The sequence below is a fragment of the Chaetura pelagica genome, unplaced genomic scaffold (assembly GCF_000747805.2).
Source record: "Chaetura pelagica isolate M959 unplaced genomic scaffold, ChaPel_1.0 scaffold11, whole genome shotgun sequence".
In the NCBI taxonomy this organism is placed as follows: Eukaryota; Metazoa; Chordata; class Aves; order Apodiformes; family Apodidae; genus Chaetura; species Chaetura pelagica.
In genome coordinates, this window is record NW_009952694.1 from 6,414,996 (window position 1) to 6,439,198 (window position 24,203).

General features: G+C 45.0%; 1 protein-coding gene across 2 annotated transcripts in view; it reads left to right on the plus strand.

The window, feature by feature from the left end:
* ADCK1 (aarF domain containing kinase 1) overlaps positions 1–23,840 on the plus strand; it is an 83,731-nt gene extending 59,891 nt beyond the window's left edge. Inside the window, exons 5-10 of one of the 2 annotated variants that reach the window (XM_009993908.1) lie at positions 3,464–3,622; positions 6,790–6,906; positions 16,670–16,819; positions 17,057–17,254; positions 21,258–21,451; positions 22,845–23,840. In XM_009993908.1, the coding sequence (XP_009992210.1) occupies positions 3,464–3,622; positions 6,790–6,906; positions 16,670–16,819; positions 17,057–17,254; positions 21,258–21,451; positions 22,845–23,016 (990 nt within the window). In that variant the 3' untranslated portion in view covers positions 23,017–23,840. The remainder of the gene's footprint in view (positions 1–3,463; positions 3,623–6,789; positions 6,907–16,669; positions 16,820–17,056; positions 17,255–21,257; positions 21,452–22,844) is intronic. The other variant, XM_009993909.1, reaches the window with a different exon arrangement.
* Positions 23,841–24,203: the final 363 nt, after the last annotated feature.

Consider the following 24,203-nt stretch of genomic DNA (forward strand, 5'->3'; position numbering starts at 1 on the left):
CAGAAGTTTCTCTTTGGCTTGTGTGCCCATTAATTGGTTGATTAAACTGGTCTCAGTTCCCCTAAGTGAGGGCTGTGTGGCCAAGGAAAAATTGTTCTCCATTATTAGCATGTTTTTTCAGTTAGTGGCTGAGGTTGCTCTGATTCAGTTTTGTTTCTTGATCAGCTCCTTAATGCTGGGCTGACCCTTAATGCTGAGCTGATTCATGCTAGAAAAAACCCCAGTGAAATATGGAAAGTGTTGTCTACCAGGGGCAGACACACAAATGAGGGATTCATCTAGAAGTTTCAATGTCTTCCTCCTGTTCCTCTCTTGAATGGTAGGTGCCACTCATGTTCCCAGTGCAATGCTGCAGCTTCTCCCAGACTTCTAAGTCTAGCCAGCTGAAAGGAGGAACTGGGAAAAACCTGTAGCATGGCCCCACATTGCAATAGTCAAAGATGCCAGTGGCATGGAAGGGTACAAGAAATGGAGATGAGGCTGAGGTGGAGGAGAGCAGAAGGATTAGATCTGTAAATGGTAACACTAAAGCTTTTTGCTCTCCTAATAAACATACATCTGTATGTACAGTAATGTGCACGCCCATTGTCAGACAGGTATGTCCATGGGACTAAAGAGGGGAAGATTAAGCTGAGGGGGTGTGATAGGTGTTTAGAGGGTACTGATGATGCAGTGACACACCATTCCCCATCACAGGCCATCAGGAATTAAAGATCCTGCCAGCACCCTCTCAGAGGACCACTTAACTAAAGCTTCTATAGGGAACTGAAACACCCTGCTTAGAGCAATCCTGGCTAGTCTGCAAAGAAACACAGCTGGTTCCAGCTAGAGCACATTAGTTTGCAGTTGGATATTTATTTTGAACTCATAATGAAAGAAATTTTTGCATTCAATAAAGATATATCCCAGTAAGATGGGTTTTGCCTGTTTCAGTGCAGGTCTGAGATTGGGACAACAAATGGAGAACTGTTTGAACCGGATTTGGCTCCAGCTGTAGATTTGGGTTTGATTCAGGTCCTCTCCAGGCCTGACTGCAGGGGTCTGCCCAATGTTTGCTTTTGTGAGTCATCAGATGCACAGCAGTTCTCAGGGGGTTTATGGCATCCTTCACTCCTGCCTGAGACAGGATGGCAGAAACTAAGCAGTCAAGGAAGAAGAACGAGCAGGTAGTGAAAGACTGGGACCATGGCAACAACAGAACTGTGTATGAATGAGCCAAGAGCTAGATCCACCTCAGGGCATTTGTCCTTTTGACAGTGGGTATGACAGAAAAAATCCCCCCTCACACTAAGCTGCTGTGATTGCTGCTTATTCTGGTAAGAGACATTTAAACAAATAATTTTAGAATTATTCCTGTATTTTTTGTTTTTAGACTAATCTTCCTAGGAAAGTTGACACTAAAACAGTGTATTTCCTTTTGGCAATTTAGTACTGCCCTTCCTCTACAGAAAGTCTAGTTTGCCATCCTTGAGATCTGTTGTGTACACACAGCTATGGGAAAGTAGCTCACAACATGACAGATGCAGTCTTGTTTTTAAAGGGTCTCCTGTGGAGTGTTGGTTTACATGCATCACCATATCCTTGTGTGGGCCCATTTTTGTGTAGGCTGTTCTAGAAGCCAGATCATGTGCGCTGAGATTCTGGTCCTTTAAACATCAGACAGATATTGCAACTAGGTTGATTTAAATATTGATGGAGATGGTCTTATTTAGAGACTGATGGGACAGAATCTGAATGGGAAAAATTAGATGGAAAATTCCTAAATTCGCTTGACGTTCCATTGCTTCAGTGCTGACTCTTTAGAAATTAGTACAGGATCTGATAAATCCAGAGAGAGATACCTCATTGCTCTTCTTATATCAATATTTATTTCAAGACAATACGTTAGATACATGTCAGAAAAGGGACAAGCCCAATACTTGTAAAGTGTGTCCCTGTTGATGGTTAAGTTGGCAAATTGATTCAAAAGAGCATTTAAAGAAAGCAAAAAACAATGCATGAATTTTTGCACATCAGGCATGAATGAAATAAACCTGCAAATCCCTATAAAGTTTTATGTACGTGTTCATGAAGATTGCTGGTTACATTTCATTTGGGTGACATAAATTTGAAAGGATTTATGCCTTCAGATATAACAGTAGAAAAATCATTCAATAGTGTCTGGAACCTGGTGATTACATTTTTAAAGGAACATTGAGTTTGGAACTGACATTTAGATAAGAGAAGTAGAGACAGGGGTGGAGAGCCAATGTTTTCACACAGCTGAACAGGAGCAGTGATGGTTCATAAATGTATTTTTTGTCATACATTTCAATGATAGCAGCTTTCTACATGTGCCTTAAATGTTCCTCCTGCAGTGCAGGAATTCCCCCCTCAACAGTGGAGATCTAGAAGGGGAAACTGTCCAGGAACACCCACTGACAAGTCTGCTTTCCTTTTCAGATGGATGTACAGAACAAGTAAGGGAGACAGCAAAGTGGATTGCATTTTTATGTTCTATTCTTGTTTTATGACTCAGGTAGTTAAAATAAGCCAAACAGATTCTTTTCCTTAAGGTGTGGTCCATATGGTCAGTTTGTGTAAATTTGTGACACTGGTTGAGAAACTGGCCCTTCATTTGAACAGAAAGCAGGCTTGGCTGTTGTGCAGCTTTGGTTATGGCATCCAATTGCATCATCTTGATTTTCTTCAGGAAGGACTGCCCATCATTTGCCCCTTAAATGTTACTGTAAGCAAATGTTTCCAGGAACATTTTGGCTGGGTTTTTCAAGGCCCTGTGCAGTTGAGTATTTAATCTCTTTTAGAAGAAGATGTTGCCAGGAGGTGGATATATGATGCTTAGAAAACACCACTTCAGCATTGCAGAGGATGGCTGTGATGCTGAAGAGCACCTTGCCCTCTGACCTCCATCAGAAGCTCCATTTAAAGATCTGTCACCTACTACATGTATCCAAACTCCACTGTTTTCTCTGAACTGCCTGGTCCATTTTCTGTGCTAGCAAAATTCTTGCTCAGCAGTGAAAGAAGTAACATAGAGGTGATAGGTCTTACTTTAGATCTTCCTCTTTTGCATTATCCGAGGGCTGTTCAAATGAAGCCAAAGAGTGACTTTTAGAATTATAAGACTCAGAAGACAGTGGCTTCTGGGCCAGGCCTTTGGCAAGATCTGGCCATGTGGTACCTTCTCCAGCACTTTGTTCTCTTGCTTCTAGGCAGCTGGCAGCTGCTTTGGTGTCTGTGCCATCTCCAAGATGTGCCTGTGTGGAAGGGCAAGCCAAAATTTTTGTTGCACAACCAAGGCATGACACCATATGTTGTGTTATCATACTGCAGGAACCCTATAAAGTACTTGTGGTACATGTTGGGTTTTTTGTCAGTAGGTTACATGGAATGATCCTATCAAAACAGCACTGTGTGACTTTGGTGCCAGAATGCAGCTGATTGTTGGTTTCCTTGTTCTCAGGTTCTCCTCATGGTTGTGAAGCAGATCTTTCCAGACTTTGAGTTTATGTGGTTGGTGGAAGAAGCTAAGAAGAATCTGCCCTTGGAGCTGGATTTCCTCAATGAAGGCAGAAATGCTGAAAAGGTTGCTCATATGCTCAAGAACTTTGACTTCCTGAAGGTGATGGAACACGCTTCCTTGTATTTATGTGCACTAATAGTCTTGCATAATGCATCTTGTGCATTTCATTCACCACCTGGAGGAATCCCTCAGAGGGAGAATGAAGTTGAGTCCCTCTGATGTTCATCCTAGATTGCTCTGCTGATACAGACCAGAAAGTGCTCTGAGACGTGCTTCCCAGTCTGTTTCCTGCTGTAGGCACTGTATATCGGATGAGGAGTGGTGTCTTGGGACAAGCAGTCTCTGGAGCCTGCTACTCATTTTTCCCAAACACTGTTTCCAAACTTGCCCAGGAGACAAGTGAATTTGCCATTCTTTGCTGATCCATCTGATGATACCTCTTCCTAGGTTTTGTCTGCACTGAGGGCAAGAAATGGACATAAAACAGAAAAGCTAGACTGAAGCTGATGATGTCCAGTATTGCAGGAGGAACCATGTTTGCATGAGTCCTTCCTTCTCCAAGAAAGCACTTTTTCACTCTAGAACTGAGCACATCCATGGCTAATGCATTCATGTTACCTTCATACACAAACTCAACTGCACCAATATTGTGCTCTTCCCCACTGACACTCTTAACCCAACTCCCCTGCTACACACTGACCAAGGTCATTGACAGATATCTCAGGTACAACCAGACATGTGCATATCTCATTCTTGGAAAGACCTAAGCTCAGGCCTCCAAACTTGCAAGTGCACAGATCTTTTGGTGACATACAAGAGGCTCAAGCCCCCACTTTCATTCTGGAAATGCACAAGTGTGGTCAAGTACACACAGTGCTGTGGGCACAGTCACTGGTGCAACTGCATTAGCACATACACAAAGGCAGCAAAAAAATGCACCCTCCTGTTTAGCTAGAAGTCCCAGGATGGAAGTGACAGATGTCTGAAATTGGTTGAGTTTTTGTTAGGCTTTACAGGCTGGTGCATCTATTTTTATCTTGCCTCCTCCATGCAAGGGCTATAATTCCGTGTCACCCAATTCCAGATTTGGGGCAGTCCTTTGGGAGCCCAGTGGCAGCAGTGGCCTTCCCATAGGCATGGGTAGCTAAAAGCTGCCAGGGCTACAAAAGACCAAAGGCCAATGATTTTGTTGAGTGGGCAGTCATCAGAAGTGATACACCTTGGAGAGCTGTATCCATTGCAGCTGTAACTAGGATACTGTGAAGCAAATCCCCGTGGAGATGGCCAATCAACTTCCTCTCTGGGTTAAGGAGCTATCATGGTATCAATATGTGTAACAATAACAAATGGCTGGAGATGGCTAAATAATGGATCCTCCCGTCTGACCTGCCAATTCAGAGATGTGTTCATTGCCCAAAGGCAAAGGAAGAATTGGGCTCCTGTGCCATTAATTTTCCTAAACAAGCTGAAAAAAAAGCAGAGAAGTAGATTTTATGCTGTGAACCTGTTTGAGCTTTTAAAGCCAGAGATAAATTGTTTCCATGCACTAGCATTAGAGCCAAACATCTGTGAGTGATTAAAAAAATCACTGCAGAATTTGGCTATGAATGAGAGGCATCTCTCAGAGCCTGGGTAGTGCTCTACAAGTCCACTGACTTCCCCCTGTAAATCTTCAGACAAGAATAAATGTAATCCAAAATGATCTAAGGCAGCAGGGATCAGTGGGCTAGATGGGCTGAGGAACTGTTAGTTTTGGAGTTGGTTTGATTTCTCACCAGTATAACTGCAAAGAATGAACATGCAGATAAGCTGAGAATGCTGCAAGTAACTGAATCCCCCTTGCCCATAGCAGTTCTCTGGCATCAAAACCTGGGCTAGGTTAACATGGGAAGTATGCCAGGCGTGTGGAGCAGTGGGACTGAGGGACATTGCAATTCCTCAGCAAAGGAGTGTTTGATCTAAAGCGGTTCACACATGGTAAGGTAGAAGAGGGTGATATTGGGAAAATGGTCTCTGGAGGACAAGGAACAGTGAGGGAGGCAGATAATTTGCGAGGGACTGAGACACCGTCAGTAGTTACAAACAGAGTATAAAGCAAATGCTGCTTGTTGAGGAATTATGATGAGTGGCCTGTCTGGTTCCCCTGGCTTTGGTTGCACTAGAGGGACAACACTTCTGACCTCTTTCTGTCCTGCCCCAAGGTGCTGGACCCTTGCAGTGGGTGAGTCCTGAGTCCGCAGCAGAGTCAGGCAGGTGAGGACAGGGGCTGCACCACTGGCTCTGTCTTTACAGCATCCAAAAGCTGCACCTCTGTACTGGGGCACAGTAACATCAATGGGTAGAGCTCTCTTATGTCTTAGGTAAAATGTATCCTTGTGGCTTCAGCCAAGTGCAAAGGCAGATCTGGACAGCTTGGGTGATTGGTCAGTACAGTGACTTCAGGAATATCCGCAAGGAACTTCAGCAAAAGGAATCTTGACAGTAGGGACTTCAGTGTGGAAGGAATTTGGCTGGAGAGAGAGGCTGGAAAAATGGGAGCCAGCCTCAACAAGGCCTGTGCCACTGCCTCCCTGGGTGACACTGGGCCTCTTACTGGTACCCCACTTGGCTTGATTTAGTGCAGATTGAATGAAAAGCGCTTTCATGTTTTACACTTGTTACTGTGTCACATTGGCAATAAGGGTCTCCTAGGGTTTCTGTGACAAGCCCCTTATTTGTGGCACTTCATTTTTCTCCCAGTTCAATTGTAGATGTCCTAAGTATGCAGGGTTTGTCAGCTCAAGGGCATTTGTGTTCCAAGGGGCACTGTGGACATACAATTTATGATGATGGCTTATCATTTTTAGAGCTGCATAAGTGGGCCCTGTACATAGCAAATGAGATGCAAATCCTGTCTAAAGGACCTGAGTGGATGATTCAGAAACTTCCAATAGGTACTAGTTAAACAGACCAGCTAGTGGAGCTGCAGAGCAGACAAGAAAGCCCTCAGATATCTGTGGGAGGTTGTCAAAATCATGTAGAGTGTGGCCAGAAATGTTGCATGAGGACACATCCTGCTGCCATTGAATTAGTGTGTTGTCCTTGCACACATTGCTGTTGTCCTTGGGAAGAGGCTAATAGATAGATTTACCTCCTTTCTGCTCAGGAAAAAATGTAAATTCTCACTTCAACCTCTTTCATTTTTACTCCTTTTCTGGGTTATGTGTGTTATATTCTCCTTGCTTTCCCTGTCTGTTTTTTGACATAACACATTGTTCCTGTTTCAGGTCCCCAGGATCTACTGGGAGCTCTCAACAAGGCGTGTCCTTCTCATGGAATTTATGGAAGGGGGACAGGTGAATGACCGGGCCTACATGGAGAGGAATGGAATCAATGTTAATGAGGTATTTTCTTAGCCATCTCTGGATTGGGCATGGTAGGCAATGCAAAACTGATGTTGACGTTAACTGGTGTTGATGCAAAACAGAGGTTGACAGGACAGAAGGGAGCACATACAGATGTGAGCAGAGCAATCACTCCGAGCTATCTCAGTTCTTGTGCTTCTGGGAAAAGTACGTAACCGCTTTTGGGGAACACTCTCCTGTAGGCTGCATAGCTAGAGAGATCTTCAAGGAGGCAGACAGGAGAAGGTGACCATGCTTTTCTATTACGTACTCCTATGGTTTGTTCCAAGATGGCAGTTCCTGTTAACCTAAAGGAACAACTTCAGCTTCTTATTCTTTTTGTCTTTCTTCTTTTTCCTCTTTTTCTTCTGCATTAACTTTATCCTGGATAAAAGCATGGGATGTAGCTTTTATATCCCAACAGCTATCACCTTAGGCAGGAGATATAAATCATATGTCTTTTATGATCACAGTTGTTTGAGTGCTGGAGCCTCAGCTTCTGGTGCTTTGCACAATATTCTGAGATTTCCAAAAATCTCCCTTTTTCTTCTGGATGCAACAGTTTTCTTCATTGCTTCCTGGTCCCACATTACCGCATAGTTTTGCAGTCCTTAATTAAACAGCTGCCAGATTTTGTTCCTACAGAGAGGCTACATTTCTGTAATGAGTGAAATTGTTTGTATGTGTGGCATGAGGTTGAGAGAGCACTTCAGATTTTCTATGGCTGAGAGATTTTTGAGGAAAATAAGGTATTACTTCCCAGAAGGACTGAGAAGATGCCAGGGAAAATGGTTTTGAGCCATTGGACAGTGTGTGAAGCCATCTCTCCCAGTCTGTGAGTGCTGACTGAAGCACTCCTGCTTGCCTTTCCCTTTGTGCCTCAAAGCTGCACTTGGTCAAGTGGCTATCAAAGAACTGTTGGCATAAAACCACTTGTAGTTAACCTGTCAATCCACTTACTTCTGATATCTGAATGCTTCTTCTCTCTCTGCTCTTACTTCTTGGCTCTCTTTCAATCCATGGCAAAGTTCATGTGACATCATTTACAGACATGCCAAAGACATCTTAAGGGAAGGGAAATATGAGTTTGGTATGCCCCACAAGGAGACAACGCTAAGTGTATTTTCTCAGCTGCCTCACTAAGTCAGCATGCAGCTCTTTCTCTGCATAAAGAGCTCAGCCAAATTGCAGGTGGAGGACTGAGTAACCTGCTTGTTTCTCTGCCTGTTTCTGTTCACCTCTTCCTCTGTTCTTGCACCCTGCAGAAGTCAATGAGATATTTTCTGAATCATGTGATTCAGAAACATGTGATGGAGAGCAATGGTCTGTTATTATGGCCACAGTAAAATGAGACAGGAGTAGTGCACCCCAGACTTGTCCTCTGGCAAAGTGCAGCAGATGGGAACAAATATGACCAAGCAAATACGATCAGCTGCTGCTCTTGATGCCCTGGGTGAAGAATTGCCTGGCATGGTGCTGAGGTGAGCAAAAGGCAGCAGACCCTGAAAGGAGCTTGAGAAAGGGGTGGCAACCCGGGTTTCAAAACTGTGACGTGGCATATAATATACAGCAGTTCTGGCTTTCCAGAGATGCATTAGCTCCCTATAAATCACCTCAATCTATTTATCTATCAACCTCTCTATCATCTTACTCCATTTTGTTTTACTGGGCGGGTGAAGAGGAGTCTTCACTAAGCAGGATTTCTTGTGTGACAATGCAGCCTTGAAAAGCAAGCTGAGCCTCTCTCCTCTAAATGGAAGGGATCCCTGAGGTGAAAGCTCCCTTCAAACCAGGTTACTGACATTTACTTAATACCATCTGTAGCAGGATTATCATTAAAGCTGCCCAAAAGCACATTAATCTCTCTGGATCCGTCCAAGCGCTGGATTGTAATGGCATTTAATCAGAGAAGGCTTTGATTTCTAAAGACAAGTGCAAACACTGAAATATCTGCCTGTGAAATAGTTACTTATTCATGTGCAAGTGTAGCTGGGGATGAGCATGCAGCTGGGGTATTGACAGTGGGAGGGAAGCCTGAGGAGGGGAATTATCAAGAAACAAACTGGCATGAATTCTGAGGGAAGACCAGGAAAATGGGCTGTTCCTGTTTTAAGACACAAGAGTATTTACAGTCTTGGTGGGGAAGATACATTTGGAAGAGGTGAGTAGCACAGGAAAGGGAGGAAAAATGATGGTCTCTCAAGGTGTTTGTAACATACTGTATGCAGGAGGAAAGGACGGAGCATGGACTTTTACACCCATTCTGATTTTACCTGATTCATACTTGTATACAAATCTTAATATTATCACTGATCTGTTGCATGAGTCCTCCCTGTTCCTCCTTGTGGATGTTCCATCTGTCTCTGCAGAGGCTGCTGAATTAGCAGGCTGTGGGAGCTGTGAAGTTACAAATGCACTTTTGACACATGCTCTATTGCCTCCAGCTAAGCAGCCAGCTCAGGTAGCCAAGTGGAGAGTCCCCCGTGATCCCCTTGGCTTGGACTGGAGTCAGGGAAATTAAACTATGCTGTGTACTTCAGCTCACTAAGAGCCTGGTCATGAGCCATAGATGACTCAGAAGTCAGGAGAGTGTTTTGTCCAGCTGACAAGTGAAAGCAAACAGCTAAGGTACTTAAGATGAGATACTGTGTGCAATTATTGCCATCTGTCACCCCATCCTACTGTGGCTTTTTGCTTCTTCTGTTACTAAATGGGTTCTGCAATGGAATGGTATCTCTTAGCTCGATAAAGAGCCCAGTTACCTTCTCATGGATGACAGCTTTGCAACTTGAAATATGCTTTCAGTGTGGGATTTACCCTTCTGCCAAGAGTCAGGAGCTGTTGCTAAAATTGCTGTTGTAGATGCTAAAATTTAAGTGGGATTTCCCAGGGGGAATCCCTTTTGTCAGCACAACTGTGGAAACCTCTCATGTCTCAAGTATTTGTGCTTGTAGCACTCAAGATGAAATGGAACATGGAGGTTAACACTGTTTCCTGGGAAAACGGGCTATTCTTTCTCTTTGCACCTGCTGATTTAGTCTGGGGAGAAGTGTCTTTGCAGATTCTTCTACATTTCCTCTTCTCTGAAGCTTAATGAAAATTCACAAGGGACTAGTAAGCAAGGCATTTCCAGCTTCTGAACTGTGCAAAGACAGCAGGTAAAAGAGTTAAATTACAGACTAACCCATTTCTTACTGAAAGTTGATCTCAAGCATCAGTGTCAATCAATTGCTTAAATCTCAGCAAGATGTTTTACGTTAAATCCAAGGAAATATGACTATATTTAAAGCCAAGGTAAAATGATTCTCATGGTCATTTTGGGTCTGACAGAGATGCAAGAAACAATTAAATGAACAAGTCTTCTCTACCTGTGTCCTTTTGAGAATCTGTAGAAACTTATCAAGTTTGTCCTCAGTTCCCTGGACGGATGAGTCAGAATATTTCTCTCCACTTAAATGCCATGAAAGATGAGGCACTGAGCAGGAAAATAATTTTCTCAGTCCCCAACAGAGTGTATGTGACATGTGAGGAGTACACTCCAGGAGCCCTGTATCTTAATGACATCATGCACGTCCAGACATCATCTTGCTGTGATGATAGATAGTGCATAGTGATATTATTGCATGACAGAGCACAGTGTTTTGATCCTTACAAGTGGATCACAGAGGGAAGAGTGTGAAATCGGATCTCTTGTGTGTGACCATCCTAATCTGCTATGGACAAGAGCCATTTCAGAGCAGAGGCACAGAGGAGGCTCCATATTGTGCCTATTCTCCATCCAGACCCTTTGCTAATTTGACACCAATTTAATTGGGCAGGATTGCCCTAGCAGGATTAAGCAAACCCTTAGATGATGGCTGTAATAACAACAGTGAAAGAAAGCAAAAACCCAATACACTCTTCAATCCAATTAACCTTCGATTAAGGTTCCAAAATCAATGCTATTATTTTGGCCCGAGGAGGTAATATTGAGCCTTGAGAAATGAGCTGCACAACGACCTTTACTTTTAATGAGATCAATAGAAGTTAGTGTCACCATCTCTTAAAATAATTGACAAATATTGCAGCCAAATTAAGGCCAGAGACTAGTATCTGCTCCTGATCTAAAGAGACAGTCACAGATGGAGTTGGGACAGGAAGGGGTGACGCCCTATCAGGCAGTTTCATCTGGGTCTTATCAAGGGCAGGTGGTGAGATCAGGTCTACAGGACCATGTCACAAGATTTTTTTCTTTGCTTTTCTTCTTCATGTCAGTTGGAGGCATGGAGCCAGGACCACTTCAGCTTGTTCACAAGGCCAGGAAAGTATCAGTGACTCTGCTTGGATAATCCAAGCTGGTTTGCTACCTTGCAGCTACCTATGAACACACATCCAATCTTTTTAACCGTAACTTTTTAACTTTTTAACTGTTCATTGGCTCCAATTTGCATGCATTCTCTCCTTTCTAAGAGGTTTCTTGCTAGCTGTTGAGTGTTGGTGTTTGTAAATATACTAATTTGTGATGGACTTCCCAGTGTTTTGTTACTGTCAGGTCGCTCTGTCAGATGGGTGTGCCGATTTGTTAAGGGGAGAGTGGCATGCAGGGGCTGGGGTGTGCCCTGGAGTTTTCTGCCACAGGGCTATCTGTAAGGCAATATAATATGGATTCATCAAAAGTAGCTCCTAGTGGATCATGTGAGGGTAACAGGTTGTCTAGGCTTTCAAAACTAATGGCAGCAACAGTTTGCAGCTCTGTACATACACAAGAAGAAATATACCATTGCTGCTACCTGTAGTACAGCTTGGGATACTCTGAATTTGATGACACAAATGCAGTAGGTGTACTTGGTAAAGTACTTGGTACACTACATATGAGTTGGCTAACTGGAAAATGTGGGGATTCATAGGGAAATTGCAAAGTAGGTAAGAAACTGATAGAGGCAATGGTGGAGAGAAGTTACCTTGGTGGAATTTTCTGAGGTTTGCTTTTCAAACACATCTTAATTTAATTAATTCAGTGATAACCTTAACACAAACAGCAGTGTGTGAGTGAGGTTGTTGATGACACCAAGTCGGGAGGTTCTGTAACTGTAGAGGAGGATCAGAGCAGCAATAGCACTTGGTGGCCTTTAGGACTGAAGTGATAAAAAGGGATAAAAATGAACAATATCAAATGAGAAACCATGCACTTAAAAACTAGTAAGAAGAGTTCCTTAAATATGCAGTGAATTTATCAGAGGGAAGTGACATACTAGAATTAACTTTGGGATACTAGTCAATTGCAGGGTAAGTGTGTTTCTGGTGCAGAGTAACTGTGTAAATCACAGGTTGACAGGTTGACTCTTAGGGTGCATCCGATAAAGGAGCATCCTGTACAAATGGGACAGTATTTATGATGAATTTATGCTGATAATTATCTTACTGGTGAACACATTGGAGTAGTAAATACTGGAAGGGAAGGAACCGGTTAAACTCTAGGGTTTTATTAGCTAAGGAAATTATTTTAAATGTACATAATTAAAATTAGGCTGGGTTTTAGGGGAAAGAGAGAGTGAGTTTTTGGAATTGCCTCTGAAGTCATGCGTTCTGTCTAACTTCCAGTGAACTTGAGCAGTGTATAGATAGAATAAGTGATACTGAGAAATAACAATCCTTAGTGTCTGCACTGCCTTCTTATTTTCTTCTGTATTGTCTTGTAACTCATGTAGGTTAGTTTGTGATAAGTAGCATCCTTGCCATATTACATACATAAAATGAGCTTCCTGTGCCTAGTTTGGCGAGCAGTTCCTCCAAATCTGGCTGTTACACATGTATCTGTTACTCCATTGTTTTTTGCCCAAACTGCTGACTCTCCATTTTGTAGTCTGCCGTCTGCTTATTCCTCAGCTACAGTTTTTTTCAAAATGAAAACACTGGGCTGAAAATGTGCAGTTTGCCTGACACAGGTCATGTCATGTACTGTGGCAATGGCAGGTTGCTATTTGCAATGACTGGTGAGGACACAGGCTCACATGGAGGCTGTAGTCATCATATTCTGCTGCAGCACAGACAGACAAATTGAACTGTTTTAGGCAATAACACACCCTCTGGCAACAGGCAAGGATGTGCCTCTGGCCAGAGTCAGGCTGGTGGCATCCTGACATATCAAGCTCAGTCAGCTCTGCTTGCTGACTAGCATAGCTTTTTTTCTTACATGTTGTGTATGCCTTAACTAGGCCGTTCTTGATTACACCCCCTTCTGCCTAGTTGTATTTCTTGCAGCATATCCACTGCTACAAGTGCTTCTGCTTCCTTGCTATTCAAACCTTCTAATATCAGTAGACTGCCCCTCCTCTGCCATTCATTAGCCAGCTTTGGAATCTTCAGCTCTTTTAATCTTTTTTTCCCAAGTAAATTATTCCTGAATCTTGCTCATTTATGTGCTTTCTCTGAACTCACTCTGTGTAGTCTGCATCAGTCTGTTGATGAGGTGTCTGGAAATTAATGCAGAATTTCAGGGGTGATTATTATTTTTTTTACCATGTGCAGCAGAACAATACTGGGGAACCCTGGTAAGGGTAAGGAGCTTGTTGTGTTGGATGATAAACACAAAAAGGAATGATGACCTCTCTGTGTCATAACAAAATGCCTGTGTGTTTACTTTGATCTTTGGTTCTGTAGATCACTGCAACCTTTTGTCTAATTTATGATGCACCTTCACCCCAAGGTCTTACACAGGCTAAGTCCATGCTGGATTCCTCCTTTCTCCTGAACAGAGGTTTTCACACATTTGTTCTCTCATTCATCTAATGCATTTTTCCAAAGTGACTTCTGTGTATGTTACTTATCCAGTGGCCTTCTAATAAGTGCATAGTGATGGGGCACAAAACTGGAGAGTAAATATATATATAAAAGTTTTGTGTTCTTTTTCTCAACTTTTTCTCTAGAAACATGAACTCCTGTTGTCTGAATTATAATTATAGGTTACTATTCACTTACCACACTGTTAAGATCTAGAAATATAACCTTCCATTTTTGTTTAGAATTCAATAATATCGGTCCTTTAAGTATGAATTTATTTTTATCCCATTTTAGAGGTATAAAATATGCAAAGAGGTATAAATAGGCAAAAATACTTTAGTATGCAGCACAGCCCCATCTCTTACATTGTGTAATTTTTTTTTTTCCAAAAATAAAGACTGTTTATATGCTTGTATCATAAATCCCTGTAAGGTATCTTCTGAATGCTGACTAAATTATGCAGAATGTGTTCCTCCTGCTTAAAGATGGCATAAAGTCTAGTTTCAACGAATTAACTACTGCAGATACTCAAGGCTGCATGCTGGAGAAGAGGTAAATTCACGTGCAGCAGGGAAAGGAGAGAGGATGAGGAAACTGTGAAGATTATCTTGTACCCAGAAGCCAGCTTGTGGCTCTGAATAGGGCTGTGACCCCTCTGTTCTCATGGTAAGATGGGAAAATGAATCCCAAGCTTCTTTTGCATTGTGTTGTGGGCTACAAAAAGCTATGACTACAGATCTGTTTAGTAACCTGTTTCCTGCCGTTACCTCAGGAGGGGAGACTTTCCCTGCACCTGGAGCCTACAGCCCTACTGTAAGATGCTGTTACGAGAGTGGCATGTATAACTTGGTGAGAGGCATTTTTGTAGGATCCTAGGATATTTGAGATTGGAAGTGATCTCAGGAGATCTTCTATTAAGCCCCCTGCTAAGGCAGGATCATCTAAAAGGTCAGACCAGCTTAGTTGGGATGTTGTCCAGTCAGGTCTTTAAAACCTCTAGGGATGGAGATTGTACAACCTCTCTAGGCAACTTGTTCCACTGTGTGACTTTCCCAACCTATGTCATTACTGGAACATAGAAGGTGAATCTAACGTCTTTGAAGCAGCCTATACTCCAGTGCCCCAAACTAATAGCTTTACAGACTTTAACCATGACCAGCCAACAGGTTTGCAGAACTGCCAGACTTTCTCTGGACTTGTGTTTAATGGGTATGAGGCATAAAGTTGTACTCTAGGTCCTCATCTTCAATAATTCTGTGCTCTTTCAGGTCCCTGGAGGGCAAACAGCTGAGGTAGAGAGGGCAAAATGTGGTTTGTGTAGTGTGTACACAGGTGTTGAGGTTGATGCTGTGATCAGTCGTGATGTCCAAGTCCATTCCTCCTGGTGTGCAGGTCCCTAGGAGGCTGTGTGAATGAGTGACTGGCTTAAAACAGACTATCTGGCATGTTCTTGGATGGTCAGCGAGTGCTACTCAGCTGTTCTTGGAGCTCACAGCACCTGGTACTTTGGTCTTATCTAGTTTTAGAGCTTCTTGATCTAGGAGGCCTTATGAGGGTCATGTCATTGCTCCCGTGATCCTGCTGGTGATTCAGAAGGGAAGCCTCATTCCCTTCAGTCAGTACTTAAAATAACACCTGTGTGGCTTTAGGGGAGCTGCCATACAGGAGACTGCAGGGCTGTGCTATGCCACCTGTGTGGGTGATTCAGCAAGGGGGCAACATTCTCCATGGTTCATCAGTGGCTTTAGGTCCCACTTGAGGGATGATGGGTTGTCCCACCTGAACCTACAGCTGTTCCTGTTGATGTGCTGCAGGAAGGGTTCTCATTCTTTCTCCTCCTCATTTGTAATTACTTGGAAACTATTAATAACAAATGCTCTTCTCAGAGGTGGCCACGTTTCAGAGGGGGGTAAAAGAAGCCCTTCCCTAGCTGTCTGATTTTCTGCAGGATGAGCTGTTGCTAGTGTCTCCATTACCTCTTCTACCAGCTCTGCTTACAGGGACAGCTGCCCGTTTGCTACTTACACTGCATCTGGGGACATGCTTGGATCATTTATAATTATTGTCTTTTAATTGCTTGTTCAACACTCTGCTGTGGAGCACTGTGCTGCTCTCTGATGGCAAGGAGAGCTGGTGGTGGGATGTCTGGGCAGGGCTGCTGTGTTAGTGCATGGTGAGGTGTTGATCCTGGGCCCTGGGGATGTTTGCTTGCTCCTAGGAGGTTTATAACTTCTTGGTGCTAAGAAGCAGAGGCATGGAGGGACACAGCAGTGACTGGATGATTTAAACAGCTTTTCTGTGCTGCTTCATATTCACTGACATTGCAAATCAGATTATCAAGGGGCTGAGGAAAGGAAGGGGGAAAGTGAGGGACAGTGTGATGGAAGGAGGGGAGAGGAAACCCATGTTCATTCTGGTAAGCATATGGGCAGGCTGAGTCTCCTCCCAGTACTTCCTCACTGAGTCCTGCTGCCATCCAGGGATGGAAACATGAGGAAAAACTTAATCACTGTGAGGGTGACAAAGCACTGGAACAGGCTGTCCAGAGAGATTGTGGAGTCTCCTTCTCTGGAGACTTTCAAGACCCGTCTGAACATGCTCCTGTGTGGTCTACCCTAGATGTTCCTGCTGCAGCAGGGACATTGGACTCGATCTTCAGAGGTCCCTTCCAACCCCTATGATTCTCCCTTCAAGTGGTCTCCCACCCACCCCAGCAGCTCTTTCCATGCCTTCCCTCTGAATGCCAATCTACCCCTATCTGCAATCTCGCTTTCCTGCTCATTACAGAAACCCCATCCTACCCACAAACTCCTTCATGGTGCCTCTTGCCTGGGTCACCCTGCAATAAATGCCAGCACCATCCTGTGCAAGAGCTCTGCATGGGAACACTGGCGTAAACCAGACCCTTGTTCCCTGCAGTGTTGGCATGTGGGGGCTGCTTACCCTCCCTGGCAGACACCCTGCTGTGGGTTACAGTGTGTGACAGTCTCCTGTCTCCTGACAGATCTCTCGCAACCTGGGGAAACTCTACAGCGAAATGATTTTTGTTAATGGCTTTGTGCACTGTGACCCACACCCAGGCAACGTGCTAGTGAAGAAATGCCCAGCTTCTGGAAAGGCTCACATTATTCTCCTAGACCATGGGCTCTACCAGGTATGTAGCTATGGGAGGCTTCCAGGGCCTCGTGGGAATGCCTGTGGAAGTCAGGCTGAAAAAGCACACTCCAGCTGCAGCCTTGTCCCCCTAAACCCGTATGAATACATTTTTCATATTGCTCCCATAACACTCCAAGGATATTTCCTGGCTCTGAAACAGGGGATAGGGCACAAGGCTTTTCCCCCCAGTTGGCTGTCTTCTGTGGACTTCTGGGGGCCATGTCTTCCTCCCCAGGTGCTGAGTGAGTCATTCCGCATGGATTACTGCCGCCTTTGGCAGGCCCTCATCAAGGCCGACATGAAGAGGGTGCAGAAGTACAGCCGGCGGCTGGGGGCAGGGGATTTGTACCCTCTCTTTGCCTGCATGCTGACTGCCAGATCCTGGGAGTCTGTCAACAGGGGCATCGACCGGTCGCCAGTCTCAGCCAGCGAGGTAGGTTCCGTGTGTCCTTCCTTCTCCTCCAGTACCTTTCTTTGCTGTAAACATGTGCACCACTGATAGCACAGCAATGCTGGGCAACCCCTGGCAGGACTGTAGCAAATTCTGCATCGATGTCTGAGCTAGAAAAAGCCAGGACTCCTTCTGCCATGTGTTTTATGGTGGCTGAACTTAATTTCCTTGTTTCACTTGCCATGGACTGCTTAAATTTTGTATATTATTTTAATGGCTAAGTGTTGCCCAGTTCTAGCAGGGAAAACATTTGTAGATTATCCTTTTTTTAGAAGAGTGCTGAATGCAGCTGTGCAAGGATCAAGGATAAGTCAAGGTAGAGGAGACATAGAGGCTTAGTAGGAAGACATGAGAAGGATAATACATTTTCACTATTCATGTAAATTACTATCAGCACTGATACAAACTCCTGAAAACCAGTGGAAATTACTTCCCAATCAGAAACCCTATTAATGTGGAGTCAAGGTTGCTTAGTTGCAGATCCTGTCAACTCAGTCACTACAAATGTAGGAAATTGCTTCTTACATTCTCCACCCTTTCCTATCCACACATGCTGGGATCCTTGTCACACCTCCTTACATACCTGACACACACACACCACCTTGAGAATAGCAGCAGCCCCTGACAACTGTGCTGTTTTTAGAGATGAGCATAGAGTGACGTGATTTCCCCCAATGAACTGGTGTCTGTAGGCAGAACATGTTGTATCCTGTGGTTTGTTCACATTTGTAGTAGATAGGATGAAATTCATTATCATACTGTCCTGTGAAATCTCTCTGGAAGTTCCTTTGGGTTGGCATTTCATTTTGATGGATGTGTCAGAATTTGCTGCACTGGCTTGCCATCATCTGTAGCAATGAGTCAGTCACATACCTTGGGTAACCAACCCCCTCACCTAGTAAATGGATTGCTTACAACCTGAGTTAATTGTCTGCATATCAGAAGTATTATAGTGGTTGTCTAGCAAATCTGTTCTTGACCTGGTGAATTCTGGAGCTGGTAGCTCCGAAACAAATTCAGACTCACCAAAGCAAATTGGCACAGAGCTGGCTCTGATACTACAAGGCCAGTGTTGAATCAGAGCTAATAAGTAATGTTTATCCTAAACTGGCTTGTGAAGGCTGTGCCACAGGTGTGACTGCAGCCTCACAGTGTCTTGGGTAGCCTAAGGAACTTTGTCATTGAGTTGGATTGCGTGTATGGAGCCAGCTCTGTAGTCTTTGCCTGCTTGACACAATTAATGCTGAAACTGGATAATCCTGCAGCAGATAATGGGGAGCTGAGCAGATTTGCTGCAGCATTAGGAAATGAGCTGCTACTTGCCCTTAGTTTAGAAGTGAATTTCGAAGATTGCATCAGCAGCAAGAGTCAAGCGCTGTGTAGGTGGGTCCCATCAGCAGAGCTCCAACATGTGCTTGAGGGTGTATCAAGATGAGGGAGGCCTGTGAGACAAGCACCCCTCCCCCCAAAAAAAATTTATCTGTAGTGCTGTGTCCAGTCTGGGGCACTGCATCTTGAGAAAGGTTTGATGAGAATGGGGTCAGTTCAGTAGGAAGCTACCAGAACAAGGTCAAGCAGATGCAATCCATGAGGTAAGTCTGAACAAGTTAGGGAACCTGTTAAGGCAGGTTGAGAGTTGTAGTAGTGATTTTCAGATCTGTTAAAGACTGCTGCAAACAGGACAAGAACTAGTGGGTTAAAATTCAGCTGAGGAGATTGGGGTTAAACATGAGAAAAGCCATATCTACTGGCAAGGCTAGTGAAATGCTGGCGTGGAAGGTCTGGGGAGGCTTTGAGTCACATCACTGGAGAGTTTTTGGAGCAGCCTGGGCTCATGTGTGAGCATCGCCATAGGTGTAGTTGTATCTGCCTTAAGCCAAGGTCAGGCAGCTGAGTGCTCAGGATGGCTGCTGCCCTCATCGCATCTGATTTTATGATTGTGTTTTGCTGCATCCCGCAGTGGCCTCAGTGACTGCAGCCAAGGGGCTTTTCTCAGGTCCTGTGGCATAGCTCATTTCTTCCTCCCACACAGGCTTCGCCCTTGACAGAAAATGACAGTTCTGATGACAGATTGTGTGGTTGTTTTGTGATGTGGACAAGCAGCTGGAGCTAAAAATAAAAAGAAAAAATAGAAAAGAAAACCTGTGTTTGGAAAATAAAGTAGGCTTTGCAGTCATGCTGGCTAGGATAAGGGATAAGAACTAATCAGGGAGGACTTTTCTGTCAACAAGTAATGGAACAAAACATTTAACATTTAGGAGAGCTAAGTCTTTTTGCTGAATCTTTGCGTATTTGGTTAGTGATGGAGGCAGGAAGACACGAAGATTTAGTTTTCAGCAGCCAAGCAACTGTGGTGGTTTGTAAGCTTTATACATCTCTGACCATCATGGCCTGCACACTTGATTTGTACTGTTCTGTTAATTGTAAGCCTGAAGTTCAAAAAGAGTGAGGGTGAGATCCCATATTGTGAAATATACACTGTCCACCCCTCATTCCAGAGAAGATAAGGTTTTAGAATTGCCCTTTCCCTTTCCTACAAAGGAGCTTCCCTCCTGTAAGAAATCATTTTCTGCCCTCTGCATGTGTCCTGCTGGATTCTGGAGATTTCAGATGTTCCAGGCAATTCTATTTGGATTTGCTGATTCATGTCATGGCCTCTGTAGGAAGAGGTAGAGACATGGTATGAGTATGGGATCAGCTCCACATCACACTGTGCTACATTTAGTTGGATGGTGGGGGAAATCTCAGATCTAAAAAGAGGCAGAAGAGTGGGGGCTGTCTGTCTTGCATGCTATGGTGATTCATGTTTGGAGGGGAGCCCATCTTCAGTGGTTCAGATTGTTGTCCATCACTTATCACTGGTATCTTACTGTGGCCAAGCAACATGAGTCATAAAATAGAATAGTTTTGGTTGGAAAAGACCTTTTGAGATCAAGTCCAACTGTTAACCTAGTACACTGCCCAGTCCACCACTACACCATTTCCCTAAGCACCACATCTACACATCTTTGAAATGCCTCCAGGGCTGGTGACTCAACCACTTCCCTGGGTAGCCTGTTCAAGGCTGAGCAGCCTGACAATCCTTTCAGTAAAGAAGTTTTTTCTCATGTCTAATCTAAACCTCCCCTGGTGCAACTTGAGACCATTTCCTCTTCCCTATTGCTTGTTACTTGGGAGGACAGAGCCGACCAACACCCACCTCGCTAGACCAGCACCCACCTCGCTACAACCTCCTTCTGGGTAGTTGTAGAGAGCAGTAAGGTTTCCCCTCAGCCTCTTTTCCTCCGGGCTAAACAACCCCAGTTCCCTCAGCCACTAGTGCCTCTTGCTAGATGGGATATGGGTTTGGATAGACCTTTAATCTGACACATGACAGTTTTTGGTCTTTTGGGTTGCATGATCCTTAATGCATAATGCTTTCTCACCTCTGCTACGTAGTGTTGAGGACAGGGGACTAAACTAGGCCATGGAAATGCTTCAGTATAGCATAAAGCCATCAGTTGTATGGGATGGCAGAATAGCTTGCTTGTCCTTGCAGCATTCCTCAGTCTTCCTGAGCAGACTTGTGCTGCCTGCAGCTCTGCCAGCTTGGGGACTGGTGAGGTGAGACTCAGTCAGAAGGCTGCTAGGGCAGTAATGAGACATGGTTCCTGTGGGCTGCCTGGGACCAGGAACTGAGGTAGCAGCAAGAGCCCTGTTCTCCTGAGGGGCTATTAATCCTGCCAGGGAGGGGACAGGGCCTTATCACAGGGCCTTATCTCACCACTGGGTAGGTGGGATAAGGCAAGAATCATCTATGATGGTTCTGTGAGTGCTTGAGACAGCCAGGCAACTGCAGGAAAGCAGGACAAAGAGCTCTTTAGCTTTTAGCCTAGAGTCATGGCTAATCTATTCCTGCCAAATCTCAGCTGCAACTGGACCTGGGTTTCCCATGCACTCTCAGCTTCTCTCTCCTTTCTCCCTGACATGACACGGCTGGCTGCAGGATGTGGAGATCCGGTCCAATGCTGCTGCTTACCTACCCCAGATTACCCAGCTCCTCAACAATGTCCCGCGCCAGATGCTGCTGCTCCTGAAGACCAATGACCTGTTAAGGGGGATTGAGTCAGCCCTGCACACACGGGCCAGTGCCAGCTCCTTCCTCAACATGTCTCGATGCTGCATCAGAGCAGTTTCCACGTGAGTCTCTTCTACAGGCACCAGAGGTCCCTCATGGAGCACCAAGGGCTGGCTGGCTGTGGAGGCCAGGAGCTGGGCAGGGGGCAATCCTGGGGTCAGCAGGTCAGCCAGGGCCCAGTCTCACAGTAGCTGAGCAAGGCAAGCAGAACAGACCCTGAGATGGTGGTCAGGTCCAATCAAAAGTCCATATCATAATGCAACATCATGGTGACAGGACAAGTCCAAGGTCAAACCAGAAAGTCAATCTGTAGGTCAGGTCCAGTGGTTGTCAGGCTGGTCCATGGTGACAAGACAGGGCTGAGGTCAAGCCAAGAGTATATGAGTTGAGGTCCTGGTCAAAGGGTTTCTGGGCTGGGACCATTACTTCTCCTATGTAGCCCAGGCAGGGATTGAAGGTGCAAGCTGAGATTAACTGGAGCTCCTGGGCTATTATAGCTTATTAGACCCCCCAACTCAGGGTCCTGACACAGCCTACCTTGACCTCTTAGCTGTGGATCGCTCCTCCTCATTAGTACATCTACTGTGGTCCTACCCCTGCTCAGTTACACATCTGAGCCTCTGTCTATGCTGTTCTCATGTCCATCAGCCTCTCCAGAGGACAGGTCTGTCACCATGGGGCTGGGGACAGAGATGAAGTTGGAGGCCTTAGGGTAAGGGTTTAGGGCTTGCCCTTCCAGAGGAGGGGAAGGGCCTTCCTGACCATTACAGGCATCACCACTAGGAAGTATATATGGGTAGGAAAGATCTGCAAGTTCACTGCTGCCAGTTTCTGCAGCCTAATTGAGGGGCTAGTGCTGACTGTGAAGACCAGGCTGATGTTTAAAAGTCAGAAACAGGACTTGTGAAAGTAATTTCCATCTGTGAGTCTTATGAGTCAATGCACTTCTGCCCTCGATTCCTCCTCCTTTTAGAAGAAATAACAGTGATTTCTCTGGCTGACGAGGGACCTACGAAGCCCAGTTAACCTCTGCTTCTAAAGAAAGGTGGAGAAATACTTTTCCTGGAATCAGTGTGTCAAGATTTCTGGACCCTTACAAGTGTGCTACCAGGAAAGGCTATAGGGGTGTGCACCTGTCCCTGTTAGCTGAAGTGAAGCTGAACATAAGGATGCCATGGCCCAGTGTCACAATATGCAGTGAGGACAGAACTGGACTCACAGGGGAGCAGACTGTCTCTTCTTCCAGATTTGTGCTAGGAAGGCAGTCTCCAGCTCCTCAGAAATATTACTTGGAGAAAATCTCACCTCCTGGGGGTCCCCACTGCCGATGATTCTCCAGATGTGGGACATTTCCCTCCTCTGGGGAGGGTCAGTTGTACTGATGATGTAGGACAGGCCTTCTTCCTGCCAGGCTGCATTCTACTGGATCTAATGCAGCTGTTTCTCTCATTCTAGGTACCAGAGGAGCAAGAGTCACTCGCTTTACAGGAGGGCCCAGATCTCATTTACGGAAGCCTTGAGCCTGTGGCAGATCAACTTGTATGAACTCTTCCTGTGGCTGAAGGGGTCCCAGCTGGGGAACTGGGTCATTGCTCTTCTGAGCTGGATGCACCATTCCACATACTGACATGAACTGGTGGGAGAGACCTGGATGATCCCTCCATTCTGCTCTCCATGGCACATTTGCCTTTCTGACTTTCTGTCTATTATGTGGGCTAGTTTTGGGTCTTGTTCCACATTATGTGCTGCACTGTCCTTGCCTGTCACAGCATTATTTTCCTCTGTGGCACTGAGAGGTAAATTTGGTATGAGAGCTCTGCTGTTTCATGGTTTATGAAAAGGAAGTGCAGGATACCATGTGTGTCAGGTAGGGCAGGGTATTGTCTTTCCCCATCTGAGGAGGGGAAATTCCACTCAGATTCCAGTGTGAGTGCACTGAAAGCGAAACATGTCCTTGGCACTTTCTTAAACAATCTTACAGAGCTCAAGAGAATCCCAAACCTGCCTGGAATGCCCCAAAACATTTGTGAGACCCTCAGAGAGAGGTGGTAAGTCACTTTAAAATCCGGTAGGGTTTATATTAGTTTTTGCAATCTCCTTAGTCTGATTTTTGTTCAGGTGTGCAGAGTTTCTCAGTGGAGTGAGACCTTGTGGGGAGCTGGCACTAGGGCTTCCTTTTCCAGCACTAGGGAAAGGGAAGCCTTAGGATGAGAGTGGTGGACTGGGATTTTGGGTTTCTGAGGTTTATCCCCAGTCCTGTCAGCCTCGTATTTTATAAATTTTCTTGACCTGTTCCCTTAGAGGTCAAATGGGGGAAGTGAACAGGGGTCCTGCCTCTTTTCTAAAAGTCAGGGAAGGAGGAATGACAACTCAGGGGTCTGAAACTGCTGGTGATGTATGTGTACTGTACAGTACTGCTGCACAGTAAAATAAATGTGTTGTATCAAAGACTTTTGGGGGAGTAATGCTTGGCTATGCACTTGAGAGTTAGGTTTTGGTCTCCAACCTCAGTCCTGTTTTTATTTCTACACTGAGTGATGCCAGGCCATGCTGTTGACTCCTTGCAAGCCAGATGAAATGGCCTCTTGGTGTTTCTTCTTCACAGGAGGTATGGTCCATATCTGGGTCCTCTGGTGCTGTGTCAGATGTGCGTTGGGGCATGATGGAGGAGCAGATGTCATTCTGTTGGGAGGATGCACCACTCCTTGACACCCAGCTCCATGCTGAGCCTGCCTCCTCCCTGCCTGTGGGAGCATGCTGAAGCACAGCTGTGAGATGTCACCATCCTCATGCCATGCACTGAGCATTTTGCCT